Source organism: Actinia tenebrosa, unplaced genomic scaffold, assembly GCF_029948245.1.
Source record: "Actinia tenebrosa isolate PJP-AT-01 unplaced genomic scaffold, QUT_ActTen_1.0 PGA_scaffold8__29_contigs__length_14323225, whole genome shotgun sequence".
In the NCBI taxonomy this organism is placed as follows: domain Eukaryota; kingdom Metazoa; phylum Cnidaria; class Anthozoa; order Actiniaria; family Actiniidae; genus Actinia; species Actinia tenebrosa.
The window spans coordinates 10,613,356-10,634,401 of NW_028292585.1; the positions used below are offsets into that span (position 1 = coordinate 10,613,356).

Consider the following 21,046-nt stretch of genomic DNA (forward strand, 5'->3'; position numbering starts at 1 on the left):
CGGCTTTTTGAATCTTTTTTTACGACTTTTGAAAGTAAAATCGTTCTTCAGAATTTTTTTTTGATTATTATTTTTATTTTTATTTTTATTATTATTATTATTATTATTATTATTATTATTATTATTATTATTATTATTATTATTATTATTTAACTTGAATCTAACGCGGGATGTTTTTTAACTCAGGTAATCTTGGTGAAAAACACAAAGGACAAAAACACTTACGTGATTAAGGTATGAACAAATGAAATACATATCAGTCTTTTGTGTGTTCAGGTCGGTTCAAACCTTTAACCAAAAGTGGTTCTGTAGGTTTTGCTAAAGACCGACAGTTGTTATCATTCACGCCACAAGTCAAAAAGCGCTGAAAGAAGAAAAACCTTACTCGAAGCAGCTTACGTAAGTAAATATGTTATTAATTCACTCTATTAATTAGAGCAATAAGCTATTACTACCTAACGTAGCAATAGGTCGATGTAATGGAAAGACGCGATATAGATTTTCAGTATATATATTACAGTATCCGAGTGGTGCCTAGCTTCTCCCAATAAGCCACAAGGGCTCACTTTCTTAGGATGAAATTTACTTGTTGCATATAACAAACGAGGTTTCCACACAACGCAACTTCTCAATGTAGCGAATGGCAGTGGTTTTTTTTTTTCGAAAGCAGAAATCAGAAGTGTTATTCGATTCTTAGTTTACAAAACCGCTAATTTTCGCTACTAGTGGTCTATCGCTAATGTGTTTAAGAGCGGCTGTCAGCAAAAATCAGACATAAGGTGGCAACAGTCAAAAAATCGATTTTGTTCATACTTTGAAGTTAGATACCCTATCATATAACATTAACCCCTGTGCACTTAGTTTGGCAAAATTATTTTTTGTTCGGGAGAAATTTGAATTTTTATGCAGGTAGGCAAATATGCTAATTTGTCGACTCTGAAATTGAGATAAATCACCGATCTCGTGTACGAAATACAATCAATACTTGACCTTTCTAACCTTATAAACTTCAAATATGGTATCTCTATATGCCTCACAATGATTTTCAGACATGTAGCTATAGCGAAGAATTTCTGGAAAAATTATTTGCAAGATACAGTTTTCTTGAGCTTAAAAGTACCCTCAAAACAAGTGAGAATTTTACCATGGCCGATGCAACGGAAAAGCGAGATTTTCACTGTATGTGATGTCAAGATGATATTGTTCACGATTGTGAAAAACAATTCTTAGGTAAATGTGTTTTTAAGCTTCTACGATCGATCAAATATGCCTAAATACGCTGTTTCAGAAAGGATCGTTTTTGCATAAATTAGCAAGTAAATGACTTCCAAAATTAAAATAATATTTTAAAAATCTTTTATAAGCCGTTTGAGACATCAATACTAACTAAATTTGAGGGGTTTTTTCTGAAGAAAGAGCAGCATTTACTCCCTACCGCTTCACAAATCATGAATTCTAGGTGTAGTGATGGTCATCTACACAAAACCGCGAAAGCGTTGCGTGACCACCGGCGGCGGGATAATAAATACTGTGTGTGCATGTGAGTTCTTTTAAAAAAAATGTATCCAAGTAAATACCGAAAATAGTACTTTTATTTCCCGTTATTAACTACATTTGTCCATGTCTTTCTCCTAATGTTTTAGATCTAAAAGTATAACGTTCGTGTTAGCAGCTCCTGGCCGTTCAAATCTATGCAAGGCTCTGATGACGTATTCCAGAGTTAATAGAGGGGACTCCCCTCTATTAACTCTGCGTATTCCTATGAAAAATGGAGGGTCCTGAAGGGGGTTCCTAATCCCATTTCCAAGCCCAACGTTTATCCAAATCCCAGTTCAAATCCATGTATTCTTAGCCAGAGTATGTTTTGCCCAAATCTTAATTCTACTCCCATTTTTGATGTTTTTTTTTTTTTTTGTTTTTTTTTTGTTTGTTTGTTTGTTTGTTTTTGTTTTTGTTTATGATTCCCAGTGCATGATATCCCATTTTCCCAGCCCCAAAAAAGGATAATACCAGCACTCATTTTACCCCTTCAAGACCCTCTAAGCACTAGCTCGGTTCGATCACAAAATGGGTTGGGGAATGAAATCAAACAAAGGTCGAAAACGTCTTAAAGAAATACAGAAAGACTATCTAATGGCCCAGTTTAACATTGGTGAGCAGACCGGGCATAAAGTTGATACTTTAACGACATGTCATCGCTTATTACCACCGCAAGTACAGCAGTGGCGCAGCTCAACGGGGTCGAACTGAAAGCATTTTAGGCCTTCCTCAAAGTCCTTGAGGAAGGCCAAGAATTCTGATGGTGTCCGTTTTTGTTTGTTTTTTTTTTTTTTGTCCTGATGGGTTCTTCACATCTAAAAAAGTGGTATAAGGTTTTTTTTCACGATTGCCAAAGAAAAAGGTCGTCCCCGCCGAAATAGATACACAAGAAGACGACAAGCTTCCAGAAAAGGCTCTGGACAAAATGAACAAGGAAGTACAGAATGCCCTATTAATACAGCACCCCATATTCTTGTATGTTTATAATCTGCGGGAACTTGCTGTGCAAACACGATGAAAAAATTATCGAAACCCATGTTACGAGAGATGCGAGCAACACGTGGACACCAGCAAAAAGGATAAGAAAAGAAAACAATCCTACATTGACGCCACTTGACCGCACACATCTTTTCACAAGAAAAACAACCATTTCAACTAAAGCCGTTTTATAAGAAAAAAATATTTATACCGACATTATTAGTTTTTGTTCCTAAAATTGTAGTACACTCAAAAAAATTACGCGACTCTGATTGGTCGAGAGGAGTACAATTATAGCGTTAATTGTACTCCGTAGAAGTACCGAATTAAGTCGCTATGGAAACACGGCCAAAACAATGTCAACAGCGGCAAAAAGAAAAAAACAAGCCGTAAATACTAATAAGAACTAATCTTTTTTATGCATTTCAGTTGCGCGATGGACTGAAAATCGGCCGCCAAATACACAAAGATGAACGGCGTCGCTTCGTATTTTTTACTGAAATTTTGTTGAGTGAACTATAAACAAAAAATCGCACGATTGTACAATTTGGAATTAGTAGACACTCGTGATGTTTTGAAAGTTCTTTAATTGCACTTGCCTTTCTCGAGATCGTGCGATTTCCTATACTAATACTACAATATATATGACGCGAGTATATATTGAGTGGGATTCATGTGATAACTTACCGATACCGAAATCACTAGCGTAACTCAAGGGCGGATCCAACGGAGGGGTCCAAGGCTGCGGACCCCCCTTTACAACTCGTTGTTTCCCCTTTTTTAACATACGATATATTAAAGATAATTTTCTATTGAAAGTCATGACTCTTATGTAGGTTTATAAGTTTACAACAAATATAGCGGTATGTATGACCTCAAAAATAACGTCACTGATTAAATGTACTTTTTGGACCCCCCTCAAAAATATCCTGGATCCGCCTTTGAAACTAGACAAATGTTACCTCAGGTGGTCACACACGTGCACAATACGAGGGCGTATAATAACACGAGCCGATCTATTATTTTTGATGCGTTCGTGGGAAGAGCAAAGTTTGCATTCCTATATTACATAACTTTGTTATGCATACAAGAGGGGGATATTGTTTTGAAAGAAAGCATAGTTTAAGGGGCTTCGAAATTTAAGTTTAGTCCTCAAGTGCCTGGGCCGGTAAAAAAAAAAGGTTTTTGAGGAGAACTCTTCATCCCCAATGGTTATGGCCGCCGGTGGTCACACAACTCTTTCGCGGTTTTGTGTAGATGGCCGTCACTACACCTAGAATTCATGATTTCTGAAGCGGTAGGGAGTAAATGCTGCTCTTTCTTCAGAAAAATCCCTCAAATTTGCTTGTTTTTAAAAGATTTTTAAAATATTATTTTAATTTTGGCAGTCATTTACTTGCTAATTTATGCAAAAACGATCCTTTCTGAAACAACGTATTTAGGCATATTTGATCGATCGCAGAAGCTTAAAAACACATTTACCTAAGAATTTTTTTCCACAGTCTTGAACAATATCATCTTGACATCACATACATTGAAAATCTCGCTTTTCCGTTGTATCGGCCATGGTAAAATTCTCACTTGTTTTGAGGGTACTTTTAAGCTCAAGAAAACTGTGTTTATAACTATAGCTACATGTCTGAAAATCATTGTGAGGCATATAGAGATACCATATTTGAAGTTTATTAGGTTAGAAAGGTCAAATATTGATTGTATTTCGTACACGAGATCGGTGATTTATCTCAATTTCAGAGTCGACAAATTAGCATATTTGCCTACCTGCATAAAAATTCAAATTTCTCCCGAACAAAAAATAATTTTGCCAAACTAAGTGCACAGGGGTTAATGTTATATGATAGGGTATCTAACTTCAAAGTATGAACAAAATCGATTTTTTGACTGTTGACACGAAATTTCGAATTTGTCTGGTTTTTACTGACAGCCGCTCTTAAAAGTCGATGAAATCGTGGTTTAAAGTGTGTTGTTTTGTCAAATATGGCGACTGTACTTTTCTCCCTTGTCAGAGTATACACCTAGTTGAAAAAAACGTCGGGTTCAAAAAAAGGTTATATCATCAAAGCTAAGACCGAAGCTGAGCATGGGAAGACAAACAATTATGCTAATTTCATGCGTATTGCAGTTTTCCCTTCCTGTGCACATTTTATGCATGATGGCTTTGGCATGTTGTTAATCTAGGTCGACCGACTTTGCTGTACTGTGCATACTATGTACATACTATGTCTACTGTATAAGCAAATATTATACACATTTCGGAGTACCCAAAATCCTTTTCCGTCTTAGCTTCGATGATATGACCTTCTCGAACCCGACTACGTTTTTTCAATTAGCTGTATATGCATAAGAGCAACATAAGATATCATAGGGAAATTATATAGGAAACAAAGGCGCGAGCGAAAATAAAAATAGTCTAGTGCATTTGTTGTCGATTTTTTTACTCTTTCGTATTACGGAGGACATTATCTTGGCCTCGAGTTTAAAAGAATAATTAATTATTTAATTTTCCGATTTTATTTTCACCATTCACTTTAACCTAAATTAGGCTCCCTGTGCTTTTACTAACCGAGTTTCATTCCACTTCACTGGTTGGGTATTTTATAAAACTATATTTGAAGAATATATTCAATAATGGAGAGATCGAGAACTTCAGAACGGTTAGCGAAAAACAAATAATCATTTAATATATTTCGAAATGAATTGATGTCGCTTATTTGACCATGTACACGGTTCTTGAAATAAATATATCTATTTCGTCAGATGCCACGAGTCTTTAGGAAAGTAAGTCGTTGTCAGTGTAATTTTAGATGGAGCGGCCTATTAAAACTTAGTCACGTCGGTAAAGCAGAGCTGTTTTCTCCAGTTACAAAACCGCATATATATAGTTTTAATAATCGAATCTCATTCCATTACACTTGTTAAAAGATATACAAAAGCGGTACATTTTCATTTTATTAAAAAAAAAAACAGATTTAAAAGGAGCACACTTTTGAATAAATTTGATGTGAGAAAAAATAAGTGTTCTGAAAGAAAAATACACCTAAAATGTTCCAAAGTACCTCCTCCCAAACAGCGGCACAGAACGAAAGATAACTACAGATAATCCAATAAAATATCAGGTTTAGTAAAATTTACCTTGAATATCTTTCATTGAAATCAAATTTTGGAGATTCCCGATTTTCTTAGGACAAATCAAGACTATAAAACAGACTTGAAAACTGGTTAAAAAAGGCGAGCAAAAAAACAAGCTTACTTTCGTCTTTTACATAACGATGTTTGGTTTTCCATAGAAATTTTGATGTTTTTATATGAACCGTATTTTTACCGCAATGAAAATTTAAAAAAATAAATGCTGTGGTAGCATCAGAGAGAAAATTGGCTTGAGATCATTAACTAACTAAACTTGTCAAATGAAGGCCCTGAACGTAAAAACCAAATGTGTCATCAGTTAATTAAATAGTTTTCTTATCCTAATTCTTCATTAAATAATTTTTATTCCTTTCATATAAGTCTTAACTACTTTTCGAGAAGCTTGAAATCTTAAGCTTACTAGATTGTAGATTCGATTTTACCAGTTTTCATCTGTTTTCATGTGTGAGAAAGATGCGGAAATCACGGACGACAAACGTAGTAAAATAGAAAATAATGCAAAATGCAATGCAAAATACAAAATAAAGGGAAAGACAAGGTCTTTATACAATATTAGTTAAAATACACAGGTAATTATTGAAAATCTCGCGCGCTGATTGGTAGAGAAACTCACACTATCACACGATAATCACCTCCAGCGTTAATCCAAAATGGCGGCCAGACGCGTTGTGGCTGTTACGGGAAAAATTTTTTTTGAACGTTCGATTTGAGCCCACGATGTGCGCGCGCTCCAAAACCGCTGAAAAATCTAAATCTAAATGAAAGTCTTCTTTGGTTTGCCGATGGGACCACGCGATAGGGGGCGAACGAAGCTGTATTCTACTCGAACGAAAAAGATACGATAGTTGGTTAAAAACAACCGAATTGATAAAGATTTATAAAGCTAAATAAAGGGCGAATATTTATTGTAATATGCTCTCCGTTTTATACTTCATCCACCATTAAAATAAAAAAATCTTAAAAGTTTTGAGAGAAAGTATTTGATTTGTCGATTCATCGAAAAAAAAAATGCTTGTCATAAAAAGTAATAATATACGATTGTTTGCTAAAAAGCACACACCTGAATTCTTGAAGAACACTTCTTGATCCATCTTTGACTACATGAAAGAGTTTTTTATTATTTGTTGTTGGTCTATAGTTTGTCCTAAAGCGATGTTTTCTGTGCATTTGAGAGCCGCCTTTGTGAGTAGTTTTGCTTTGACATCAAGCGGGATCCCTGTGTTGTGTACGCGGATGAATGTATGTTTGCATGTATGTACAGAAGGACGGAAGTGACGTCAGGCAAGCCATGAAAAATCAGTGGATGATAACTAGTAGAGAACTAGTGTAGACTGCGTCGGTGTTTCTGAATAAAACAGTAGGAACTTATGGATAAATTGAATCACCGTAAGACGTTTCGGACGTTTCGGACGCTTTTACTCCGACGAAGGACTAACGTCCGAAACGTCAGTTTAACAAAGCTTCTTACGGTGATTCAATTTATCCATAAGTTCCTACCATGAAAAATCAACTCGATGGGTTACCATTTTTTTAAGCTATCAGGGTACCCCAAAATTGCTTTAAAAGATTGATTTTTACATTTTTACATTTTGCGAGAGAATACACAATAAGCTATCATTTTCCAAAAATAATTTGCAAACGCTTTCTCTGTTTTCGGGCTGGGTGTTTTATTCCAGGAATCATTCGACCTACGAACTCAAAACTGAATTCTACTCGAACGAAAAAGATACAATTGGAATTGTTCTTTTTTCTTTTTTTGCTATTTTTTCTACGATCTATATGAGTCTTCTGGAAAATCGAAATGTTGACGTTTGTAAGCACTCGCTCAAGAGAGAGATACCGGGTGAACTGTTTTATTACTCATCAGCTCTTCGTCTACTTCTTCTACTTTACATGTTTCAGATCTTCCTTTTATATATTCTAAACCCGTGGGAATTTCCCACGGTATTCTACAAAAGTTACGTTAATACCGAATAAATAAAGATATAGATAAAGATTATAATGTATTAATAAGATATAGATATAGTTAAGATAAATAGTTTTGACTTTAACTCTAATAGTTGTGACTTCAATTCTTTTGGTTCATAACATTCCCCCATTGCCAAAATAAGGCATCGTCCCCGATGCTAAATCTACAAAAAAAATAAAATAAAAAAGAATTTATAAGGCAACGATAGCATATAAATGTTCAAAGATATTGACGTAAGTTTGAGCTCGATATTTTGCTCCTACAATATACTAAGCATTTTTTTGTTTTGTTTGGAAAAGACTTAATTAATTTGTTCAAATGTTCAGAGTGTTCTTTTTTCCCCACTTGTTTCTGATGTTTTATGTCCTTTCTGACCAGTCGCACTTTTCGGTGTTTGTTGATCGTGATGTTTTATACACTTTCTCTGCTTCGGTGGCAAGGGTGGATATGTTCATGGATATTGTAGGACGATATGGGCATTGGCATGGCTCTACAATGTTTCATTAGACAGCAACAGCAAACAAACATCAATATAAAGTTTATAACAAATAGAGCAACGGCAACATGTATCAGGATGACTTGAAACGTAGTAAAGAATGTTTCCTTTATCTTCTTAATTTCTTTATGAGCCTGATTGATACGTAGGAAATGAGATTTAGATATATATAGACGAACTTAGACAGTTCTTACACACACTGAATCGACTTAACTTTGGAGTTAGAGGGCCGATTCTAAGGCTGTAGTTGAACTGGAAAGCATGGACCTAAGTTAGGACGAATGGCCTAGTAAGGAAATCCTTCTAAAACCACACATACTAAGGGAACGTCTTTCTAGTCAGCTTCAGTGCGCCTTACGCTCGTAGCAAACCTCTCGTATTTGTGAAGCTAACTAGTCTCCTTAAGGACAAGTCGAATAAAGAGTTGTACTCCAGGCGATCCCGGAGCTATTTCAACCCAATTCTAGTATTGTAGGAGAACCCGGTTCACCACCAATTTGTAAGCACTCGCTCAAGAGAGAGATACCGGGTGAACTGTCTTATTACTCGTCAGCTCTTCCGAGAGAGCATATTAAAATTTTCTTTGTGTAAAGAAAATTATTGCTCTTGGTTGATCTATCTAGCGCGCGCAATCCATCATGTGACAGGCGTTCCTCGTAGTGTTTTGGTTTTGGCCGATCCGAATGGCTTACGATCGTGTAAGGAATGGAATGACGAGTGTAATAGGAGGGGAGTGAAACTTTGGAAATTTTATCGTTATATGCTCGTAGCAGATTGCTATGCACACAGGCGGTTGCTATGCACATTGATTACACAATCAAAATTTTAACGTGCCCCTTGTCGAAACTTGAAGTAAGCTGAATTTATGAATTTACATAACAAGAGCGTATGAGTTTATGTTCTGTAGAGTCATCCGCTTGAATGTTTTTGAAATCATTACAGTCATGAATTCTATTTTTATAACAATTCCGACACTTTTTAGTCTGAATGACATGTTTCGCTAGTAAGTCATGAATTCAATTTGAGTTTTGAAATTTTCTACAAAATAAACACTAGTTTATTTTCCGTATTTAATGGGGAAACTATCAAAACTACGGGGGCATATTTAGTTTACAAGACCGAAATGAATATCACTAACAAGAAACAACCGTGCATGAAGAAGGCAGAAGAAGAAATATTTTACTTGACATAAAACCGCTCGGTATAAATAAAGCTCTAAGGAGTTTTTGCTCCCTTTCTCAACTCCTGTAAAATATATTTAAATAAAAATGATTTTCCGCTTCCAGCTTTTCCACTAATAAACACAATAAAACCTTTTTCTACGAGATTAAAAACTTTTTCAATTTGTTTGTTTTGATCTTACATGTCTGTTGAGTAATTCCTTTGACGTTACGCGTCATTTTTTGGATTTGTCACGTTATCCGTTTCTATAGATACTGCTACCAGCATAGAGCGAAAAATATTTTCATTTTGGATCGTTTGGTTGGCTGAAAAGGGTCACGTGGTTTACAGTTTCACTCCCCTCCTTTTTACACGACACTCCGCTCCTCGCAAGATATTCGTCGGTTTTCGGAGTAAATTCGCTAGCGCGACTAAACCAAGGAACGCCTGCCATAAAGTGTGGCGCGCACGTAAACAAGCACTAAAAGGAACGCCTGTCATATCTTAGATTACGTACGGCGGTATTCAGCAAAAAAAAATCTTAGTAACTCGATCGAGCAAAGTTTTATTTAATAGAACAGTTATTTACTTAAAGTGATTTCTTAAATAATCAATGTCAATTAAAGTCACTACAACTCTCAACAATCAGGAATCGCATGCTAAAAATAGCTCAGGCTTGCGCGCGGAGCTAAAAATAGATTTCCAAGAAACTTTCATGGTTAGAGACCCAAGAATGGGAGATGTGCTCTCTTTAGTAATTATTCGCCGAAGGCGAAGTGAATATCGGGGAATATTTACCGAGACGCGAGTCTTCGAGCACCCAATGAACCCCCCCTAAATCCGCCACAGGTACCCCTAGCGACCAGTGTGCTTTTAACTCTTAATAGCGCAAAACCTTCTAATCAAAACCTCAACAAAGTATACATTTTCTAAAATCTGAATAAGTGTTGAAACTATTCCTCTTTTCCTTTTTGTAAAATAAATTTATCCTTCTAAGTTAGAGCGGAGTTCGATGACAGCCGGTAATGATCGGAAACCAATGCTTGTTACCTTTCCGAGGTCACAAGACATCTTGGATAGTTGTTCTTCAAAATTGTGTCACATGATGGATTGCGAGCGCTAGATAGATCAACCAAGGGCAATAACTTTCTTTACACAAACAAAACTTTAATGTGCTCCCTCGGTATGAACAGATCCTATCTATATTTATATATCTTCATGTATTATCGTTGCATCATAATTACCGCGACCTAACATCTATTTCACCCCGGCCTGCTCTCAGTCTGACCTCTAGCTCAGCTGGTAGAGCATCGGTAGTACAATTCCGAAGGTCGTGGGTTCGATTCCCAGCGAGGTCGGAAATTAATTTTTCCGAATTTAATTCCTAGGGTCTTTCGCCCGGATTAACCTCGTTCCCAAGCACTATAACTTATCTATATTTCTATATCTTCATGTATTTCATTAAGTGCTACGCGGTCCACATATTCTCATCGTTAGATCCTATCAAGGTTATGAGTTGAAGACAATAAATCGGCCAGTGTATAATGAGAATCTTTTTGAGATTAGGCGTATAGCTGTATCATAAGTTGTGACGAAAGGTAAAATACGCTTCGATACTTTTGATTTGATTTAATGCTGATTGTCTTGGTGGAGTTTGCTCACTCTGTCATTTGTTGATTTCAAATAAGTTCCACCCAAAAATGTTTTTATTATCCAAAAAATAAAATACCGATACAAAGTTGCAAAACTGTCTGTCACAATACGACGACTTTGATTGAAAGTAGTAGTCAGAAATAAATGACAATTAGTAACAATTACTTTACTCTTATTTGTGGCTTTTTGTGTTGTATCGATAACAGTGCTTTCACATTTTCCCTTCAAACCTTCAATTCAAAAAGAAGCCCGAGTTCACACAGATATGCGTCTAGTTTTAATAAGGGTCCGCAGTAATTGGCATTAACTGTTGCTGTTTCCCTGTCTCAGAACATGTATCTCTATTTGTATCATTTCTGCCCCTTCGTATTTTGAACTGAAGGCAAAGTGAGATAAATAATTAATTTATCCGAATAAAGACAGGCTGTGTTGTTTTTTCGATTATTTTCTTTATCTTTGTTTCCTTGAATAAACTAAGCAGCATTCGACTAAGCTGTGTTGTATTTTCGATTCTTTTCTTTACATGTTAACACAAACTATCCGTCTCGACTTACTATCCTTCCCTCTCTTTCTCTCTCTCTCTCTCTCTCTCTCTCTCTCTCGATTTACACGTGCGAATATGCAAATTAAGTTCATAGTCTGTTACGTCATGATCTCGCACAGGCTGAATGATATTTCTAATGGAATTTGTAGTAAAGCTTTGCTTATTATCTTGAGTGAAATATCGATTCACTTCTTCGGACGACTACAGTTTCATGACTGCAGGCAAGTTTAGGCTATTTTTATTGTTGATCAAGTTGACAAATAGTTTATTAGCAGAAAAAAGCGCATAGCCTGTAACTCTTTTAGAATTACAGGGAATTTACGGGAATTTGCGGGAATCATGGCTGGAATAGCGGTAAAGTCCATTCGGGTTCTTTCGGGTTCTTCGGTTTTCCTCCCTCCGCAAACACCAACTCCTAAATTGCAATTGCAATTTCAGTGAATGAAGGGCCACTATGTGGAAATGCCATTCCTAAATCCTATTCATTTTATGTCATTCATTTACAGGGATAACACAATAAGATGTCACTTATTATTGCTTCCTGTGGAACATTTCGTTATCTCCTACAAACTTTTACAGACACGAACCCCTTCCCCCCTGTAGGCTTTTTCGAAGGTTCTACCTCGGGAATGTCGAGATGCATGTGTTCTTTCAAAGTTTTATTCAAACGTAGTTCGAGGGTCAATTACATGTTTCTATCCATTTTGCTAGTTCACACGAATTCACGAATACACGAATACACGATTCGCTGTGGATGAAAAATTATAGGCATAAATGTAAATCTAACTTCTACCCAAACTTAAAACATAACTTACACAATTTATGGCTATCCCGAGGGATTCTGGAACAGTCTCGATCTCCTTCCTTTAATAACAGTCAACTTCTACTCTCTCTACTCCTCACTTCGACTTCCCCCCGGGCCCTACCTAAACATCTTCTCATCAAACCGCCCTTAAGCGAACTTGTTGAAAATAGCTGCAAAATATTGGGTTCCCTGATAACTTTTTATACTTTTTGACATTCGAAGAATTTGAAGTGGTTCTCTCGACATAAGTACTCAATCTACTGGTAAGATGAACAATCGTCCTTATATTGTTATTTCAATTTCTACTATTTTTAGTTCTTTAAAATTTTTTTCAATGATAAGTTAAAGATTACTTGAATCGCTTTGCTTGAAGTTTCCCTATGAATTATCGGGATTTTTTAATGTTCCTGAAAAGTCCTTTTTCCCATAAATCATTCAACCCTTCATGCAACTCCCCTGGATGCAAACTAATTCAGAGCAAATTTTGGACAATTCTATTCTTACTCCCTTTGCAAAACTAATATGTCAATAGTCGACTTGCACTAAGAGGTCGCATCGGCCATTGTGGCTGGCATTTTACAGGACTTTAGCTATGCGAGAATGTAAAAAAAAGATGGAAATTCGGATGGTTTTTTTGGTGATAAAAGGTAAGTTAGCGCTATAAATAGTGATAAAAATTCCCTTTTCTTGCAAGAAATATATATTTTAGTAGATCTCTAAAGTCGATTTTTGCTATTAACTCGCCAAGAACATAGCTCAAAAAATATGGTATTTTTTGAGCTATGATGTGAAGACCTACGAATCGCTAAGTCTTTTTTTGCCGACTTCATGACCTCAAAAAAACGACTTCTTGTCGAAAAATATCAAGTATTTTCCAACTTCATTCTTGGAAAATGCATTTTCCTTGCAATAAATATACATCTAATAGATACCTTAAGTAGATTTTTGCTGCATTCGCCAGAAAGAGGAAACATATGGCATGTTTTGAGGTCATTCAGCCGGCGAAATAAAACTAAACACTTCACAGGTCTTCACATCGTAGCGCAAAAAATACCATATTTTTTCTCTTCGTTGCGAGTTAATAGCAAAAATTTACTTTAAATATATACTAATAATTTTTTTTTTTTGCAAGAAAATGGGGATTTCTATCGTTATTTAGTTTGCTAGCTTACCTTTTACCACCAAAAAACTATCCAAAGCCGCAATGGCCGATTTGATCACGTGACCTATTAGTGCAAGTCGCCTATTTAACTAGATTTTTCATATTTTTTACTTTAATTATCCTAGATACTAACAGTGTATTTTATTTTGAGGTTTTTTTTTTTTTTTTTTTTTTTTTGAGGTGTATTATTTACAATTTAGGAGGGGAATACTAGTTGTTACCCTCTAGATGTTTACATACTTTTTTTTACAATTTAGGAGGGAAACTCTAGGTATTACCCTCTAGATGTTTACATACAATGGTGTTTTATTTACAAAATACATTTAACGATTTACACAAAAACATATTAAAGCGTATAACAACACTTACAGCCGCACACAACGACATCAGCAACAACAACAACGTCCCAGCCTTTGTCTGTCTTTTAAAGAGGAAAAAAACACGTATGGATTTAAAACGAGAGATTTTTTAAGTATTTAGCCTATTACTACCGAAAAACAAACAGTGATATTTTTAGTATTGGCTTTTTTCTCCTCATTCTCAGGTACGATATTTCTGAAATTTTCAGAATCTTATCATCTACTACTAATACAGCCTGTGTAGACTGCGTGTAAATTTGTTCGTAAAGTCTAAGGCAGAAAAAAGTTATAACGCCGCTTGAAAATTCGATCCAAATTTTGAGACATATAAAACATTGCGCTGTAGAAACATTGCCATTGAATGGATTGCCTTTAAGTTTTCACATACACTTATTTCAAAAGTTAGTCACCAGAAAAGCTACAAAGCTGAGACCGACAAGGATTATGGGTAGATACATTTTACATGTTTTAACGGCTTGATAACTGTTGATGGACTTGAGATCTTCTACCAGTTACAGTCTCACCTCTGAGCATCCTCAACATCTGCAGTTTGTGTCAAAAAGCTTTACTTGTTGGATATGAAATATTTCCCATGATTCTCAGCGATCACAGCTTTCTAGGTTTTTGGTGACTAACTTTATTGAAATAAGTAAAAGAATGCAAAAAAATAAGTTTCAAATCTTAAAAACGTATTGAATAAAGACTTTTTTTGCTAATGGTCGTTTTCTTTAAAAGCTCGAAGCCTTTTGTTCTAACTTCCTAATCATTTAAAGGCCAGAGCTTTATTTAGATATTATCCCGATCTTAACCATTGTGGAACGACTGAGAGCGTTGTTGACGACCGACGTGGTTGAAAGACCTTGTCTTTCACTGTAAAAAAGCTAAAATACTAAAAGAATAAGTCTCAGGTCAAACGTCGAACTACACATGAGCCGAATCTAATTGAAACAATGGATAACAAGGAGGTTTTCTGTAATGCCATTAGGTTCGGCTCATGTGAAGTTTGACGTTTGACCTAAGTTAATTCTGGTATTTCCAAAGCATTATTATTATTATTTGAATTTCATTTCTGTAAAAATAAGTTTCATATAAGAACAAAACTCTCTGTGAGGATAACAATACATCGTTATGCGAAAGGAGTATAAGTAAGCTTATATTTTGCACACCATCTTTCTAACAGTTTCAACGGTCTGTTTAGATCTGGTTTTTTTTTTTTTCCTGAAAAAATTCGGAAATCTTCAGAATTTGGATTTGAATGAAAGATATTCGAGGTAAATTTCACTAAACCTGATATTGTGCATGCGACAACTAGTTAACTTCTCCTTTCTCCTCCTGTCTTTGGTGTCAGTCTTTTCCGTTTGACATATGATTCGACACGGCTTAAAAACGCGTGATTGTTAATTCAAAATATTAACTGAGGTTGCGCAGTGTGGTTTTCCGCTGAATTTAACGCAGGCGGTCAGTACAAAATGGCGGACGATGAAGAATTCTTGTCGAGCGCTATTTTTTCCAAAAATCGAAGTTTTTTTCCTAACATATCTGGATTAAATGCCGTAATTAATCAAGAAAACAAGTCAGATGAGTATCTTGACCTTATATGAATGGTTAATTATATTATTTTCAGTCTTATTCGGACAAAAACAAGTCATCGAAGTGTGTGTATTTGAATAAAAAGACAGCGAAGAAATGCAATTATTGCGCCGTTATTCTAAGTCTTTTCCTAAGTTCTAACCTATAAATGCTGCTCGATTGTCAAGATAATAATGTAAATATAGTCGTGAGTGCTTTAAATTTGAAAATATGTGATCAAAACTATAGATGAGCATGCTTTACTCCGATTATTATGTTAAATCTATTCAACTGGATTGCTGTAATTCGATATCGTGTGTTAGATTCCTAGATAATTCTTCCTTTTAGGTGTTTCTTGGCGAAAAACAAATCGTACAATGGAAATACTCCTCATTGAACTAGTTTGAAAGCATACATGAACCTCCCATTGACAAAGCATTTTTTTCCGTCAGAAAAAGATCTTTTTTTTTCACGAAAAGAGTTCTTATTATTCTCATTATTAGCAATGAATTAAATGCTACTTCATTTGTGTTTGCATGGCAATCTTACTTTTTTCATTTAATTTTGATATCTCTACAATATCAATGAAGAAGTTCTTAATATTTATGTTAAGTAGATATGGGAGAATCTCTCTTGTAAAGTACTCAGTTTGATCTTCATATCTTCAGCCAGTTTAGCTAGGCTGTTTTTTCCTTTGACTTTAAACATTTGAGTCATGCACAGGAGAATATTAAAACAACTAAAAAATAATAATAACTTTTAAAACTGTTTCCACTTAATGTTAGTGCTGCATTCATAGTTAAGCAAAATTTGTTAAGGTTCTGAGTTTTATCAAAAACCTGTTATAATCAGGTACTCCTCTAGATAAGCACAATGAAACAACATTAAGAATCTTTGGTTTTATCACATCTGTGTTTAGTTTAGATATAATGAAATTATTCATCAATGTGATACTAACTAGAAAGCCCTTTTCATATGGTATAATTTGCACTTGCTTTATTTTGGGTTCACCCAAAATGCTAATTCCCTCCAAGTGTAGTAGTGTTTCATGTATACATCAGATTCCTTGTTTTTGTTAGTTGATTCAATCGTATGTTGTTGGTTGTAAAGGTAAGTGATCTCAGCATTATATTTGCATTGTATATTTCATCAGTCAACTTTCATAACAGTCTAGGTAGTTTTAATCAGTAGTTTTGCCCTGTTTTTACCTACCCATATGGTACACAAGGAGGTTCTTTTATATTTAGTACACCTAGTGGCCTGTGTTGTTTGTTATAGATCATAATAATTAGAATACATTTTCTCCTTTCTGAGAATTGAGAATATTATGATATTACTAAAGTTAAAAACCAAAGTAAATAGATTTTCCATCTACCAAGATACAATTTTTTTAATAGAGTAAAGGAATATACTGTAAACACCCTTATGATACACAATTGCAAATTTTAATTAATAGGCCTTGGAAAAATTCCTAAAGACAATATTGGGTTTTTTCATGTTCTTTTTTTTGCTAATAGTTATTTTCCCCTCACATTGCTTAATAAATATATATCCCATCTTCCAATTTTCAACTGTTTTGATACACTAAAATACTAAACAAGTTTTGACACGGGAAAACGTGTCAAATGTGCTGTGCACAATGGATACTTTGAAAAGAGTACAAGACTATTTGGGATTTAGTCATTGTAAGACAGAAGAAAGTCCGTGGATTCGGTTTGAATATTTTTTTAAGGTCAAATTGAACCAGCATAAACGAGTCTTGTTCGCAAACCCCAAAGCAAGCCTCCGTCTCTCTGAGAACCAGCGTTATGGTGGCTCCATCGGCTCAAAAACACCACACAAAACATTATTGAACAGAAGATTCTCCATCTACAGAAAAAGTTTGGTCTCGAAAATTTACCTCAGAATACCCTGCGAGCAGAGTCTCCTTTACCTTCCCCCGAGTGAGAGAAAGGAAAGAAGACTCTTTCCTTTCTCTCACTCGGGGGAAGGTAAAGGAGACTTTGCTCGCAGGGTAACCTCAGAATGGAAATATTACGAAAAACGTATCTCTTTCCCTACACTTCTGCCCAAACAATATGGCGTCGGAAACCGTGAAAGGAACTATAAATAAACTAATATAAAACTCGTGTGAGTACTCTTTTATGTAAATTATGACGCAGTAAATTCCTCGTCCACCCACTCGTTGAAGGTTTCGGCATGAAAATCCCTTTTTCATAAAAATATTCGACTAGAAATAGATACGTTTAGCTAACCAAAACAAAAATTATTACTTTAGTTAATACAATAACATATAACTCGTGCGGGTACTGTTACTAAAACAAGGAACGGCCTGAAACCACCTGAAACCACCTGAAACGACCTGAAACGACCTGAAACCATCTTAAAACCACCTGCAACGAGCCAAAACATTGAATCTCCATCGAGTTTGTCGTCCAGTTTGTGTATTTTATTGACTTTTATCGATCGATCAAGTGTTTGTTTTCCTTGGAAGGGATGTATTTCATGGTAGAATGTCATACAGTCGCTACGTATACTCTCCCATAGAAGTATTCCACACTTATACCTCACCTCTCCCTCGCTACGATTACCTGTTCCTAGCTATGATCAACCGTCCCTACCTATGATCAACTGTTCCTAGCTATGATCAACTGTCACTAGCTATGATCAACTATCCCTAGCTATTTTCACCATTCTCTACTAATGGTTTCCTGTACCTATATATAGATTAACTTCCCCTTATATAGTTTAATGAACTTAAAAACTTGCAGGCAACATGGCTGAATTACGTTAAGGAGGGGCTTATCCAGGATCTGTCATGTGGGGGGGGGGGGGGGGGGGGGGTGGGCGTGGGGGGGGTGGGCGTGGGGGTCACAACATACCAAATTGTCACTATGACATCATATCACATACTGCATCAACGGTCAGATGATTTATCTTTGGCTTTGAAAATGGGGTCACAGGCACCCCTGAGCCTCCTGGATACGCCAATGTTAAGTTAAACAAATTTACACGTTAAGGTAAAAAAATGTTCAAATTGTAATCATAGCTAGGGACAGTTGATGACAGCTAGGGATAGTTGAAAATAGCTAGGGACAGTTGATGACAGCTAGGAGCAGTTGAAAATAGCAAGAGATAGTTGAAAATAGCAAGAGATAGTTGAAAATAGCAAGAGATAGTTGAAAATAGCTAGGGATAGCTGATCATAGCTAAGGGATAGTTGATCATAGCTAGTGACAGTTGATCATAGCTAGGAACAGTTGATCATAGGTAGGGACGGTTGATCATAGCTAGGAACAGGTAATCATAGCTAGGGAAAAGTGAGGTATAAGTGTGGAATACTTCTATGGGAGACTATACGTATGAGCGACTATATGACATTCTACCATGAAGTACATCCCTCCCAAGGAAAACAAACACTCGATCGATCGATAAAGTCAATAAAATACACAAACTCGATGGAGATTCAATGTTTTGGCTGGTTTCAGGTGGTTTCAAGATGATTTCAGGTCGTTTCAGGTCGTTTCAGGTCGTTTCAGGTGGTTTTAGGTAGTTCCTTGTCTTAGTAAATACCAATAGTACTATTTTAGATCAATGACGCAGTAGAAATTCCTTGCCCGCCCCCATTCAAGCTTACGGCACGAAATACGTTTTTGTCATGAAAATATTCGACTAGACATAAATATGTTTTGCTAATCAAACCTAACATAATTTTTCTTGCTAATAAAATAATATAAAACTCGTGCGAGTACTATTTTACATCAATGACGCAGTATAAATTCCTGGCCTGTCCATTTACAATTTTTTGTTTACGTAACTAATTCGAGTTGTATCAAAAAACAAAAATCGCACTTAAAGTTTCTAATTTAGCTCCAGTTTCTAATTATCTGCTTAGAACTACCAAATTAAGTTTAAAGTAAGTTGGATTAAGGCACTCTTACCACGAAAACCACATATGTTCAACCTCTTCCACCTCCTCCGTGTCCCGATCTTACAGATCTCAACATGCATTTTCACCTCGTGTTTCACCAATGTCAATCATGACGAGGTCCACCAATGGCATTCGTAACACTAAATTCCGATCATACCTAACTCAACAAAAACAAATGTACTGTGCCCATAGGCACAGCACAATAATAGAATGGCTGTTAGGAGTATGATTGTATCACACCCATAAAATGATTAAATCACTCTGGGTATACCTTCCTGGTAATTGGTTCATCATTAATTCCTTTTGTTGAATCAGTTTTCAATTCTAAACCTAGAACTGAAATGTTCCTTATAAGTGATATTGAGGGTGAGACTTTTGTTGTAAAAATATTTTGAAAATATAAGAAAAGAAGTTAGTTTATTAATTCCATTGTATGTATTTTTTTAAATTAATGATAACCACTTTCAGGTTATGATTTTTCTATATAGCATTGTAACAATTCCTTCTGTCTAACACCCTCAAGATGCAGAATAGCTAGATTAAAGCTATAGTAGAATATTCCAGCACCCAACTTGTGATAAAAGATGATACAAAAAGGGCTGAAATGGTTTCACATTGAAAACTTCTTTAAAGTTTTATTATGAAAAGTGGTAAACCCAAACCTAGTTTTTGAATCAACAAGATTGCCAGAATCAGGAAAAAATGTCACTATTTATATTTTCTGACATTTCAGATATAGTATGTCACTCAAAAATAATTCAATAAAACAAACTTTAGATTTAAAAAAAAAAAAACAGAACAAAAAAGTCTGTTTTGAAATTTTGCAGAAAAATGTGAAGCCTATTCGGTGCAAACTAAAAGACAATCTTCCAATATCTTTGCCGAGTTTTTGGTAAATATCCTTTAACTAAAGACTTGAACTTGGGTAGGTCGAGGATCAGAGATACATAAAAATGATTTCCAAAGTAAAAGAAGATATTTATCCTTCGTATCACAACATTTCATCATTGACTAAAGCTTTTATCCTTAGTCTTAGCGCTCCTCTAAACCAGCTCTTCGAAACAGGTGTCTCCTCGTCCACGAATAAGTTTTATCACGAAGAACTTTTTTTTTTCAAGTACTAATAACTACATCTGAAGAATTCCAATGAAATAAATTTATGTTAAAATCTAATATAGATTATAATTGTCCCAGTTGAGCAAGCAATAGTTGATTGTACTATTAATATGTCTAACTTCGAATATTTTATTACTTTGAAAGGGAAAATCTAGCACGGCAGAGCTTCAAATTCAATGGCCATTTGCAGTTACTTACAACAGATATTAATGAGTCAAAATATCATAATTTTAAGCTTATCTATGTTGATCTGACCTTATTTTTGACTAAAACGTAAACATGACCTACATCAATTTGTTTCACAATTGTCGACTTTTGTACCAAAAAGTAATTTAGCGTATTTCGATAACCGTCATGTTGACCTCATTCTAAACATACCTGCCACCCTCTAATTTCTTTTTAAATTATACTATGACTGATCAATTAGATATTTTGGTTACCAGTAAGCTGTAAAAATTATTCAAAGTCGCAGGTTTTTGAAGCACGAATACTGCTATACCGTCCGCCATTTTGTTTTTGGGATTTTCGCGCATGCGCACGCGTTTTTTTGCCGTGTCATATGATTCAACTATTGGTATTCGTCGTAGAAATTGTGAAAC

At 35.4% G+C, this 21,046-nt stretch overlaps 1 protein-coding gene across 2 annotated transcripts in view; it reads left to right on the forward strand.

Moving 5' to 3' along the window:
• LOC116298443 (ribosomal protein S6 kinase-like 1) overlaps positions 1–21,046 on the forward strand; it is a 104,034-nt gene that overhangs the window by 47,190 nt on the left and 35,798 nt on the right. For both annotated transcript variants that reach the window (XM_089024170.1, XM_089024171.1), the window contains exons 9-10: positions 187–234; positions 313–399. In XM_089024170.1, coding sequence (XP_088880296.1) covers positions 187–234; positions 313–399 — 135 coding nt within the window. The remainder of the gene's footprint in view (positions 1–186; positions 235–312; positions 400–21,046) is intronic.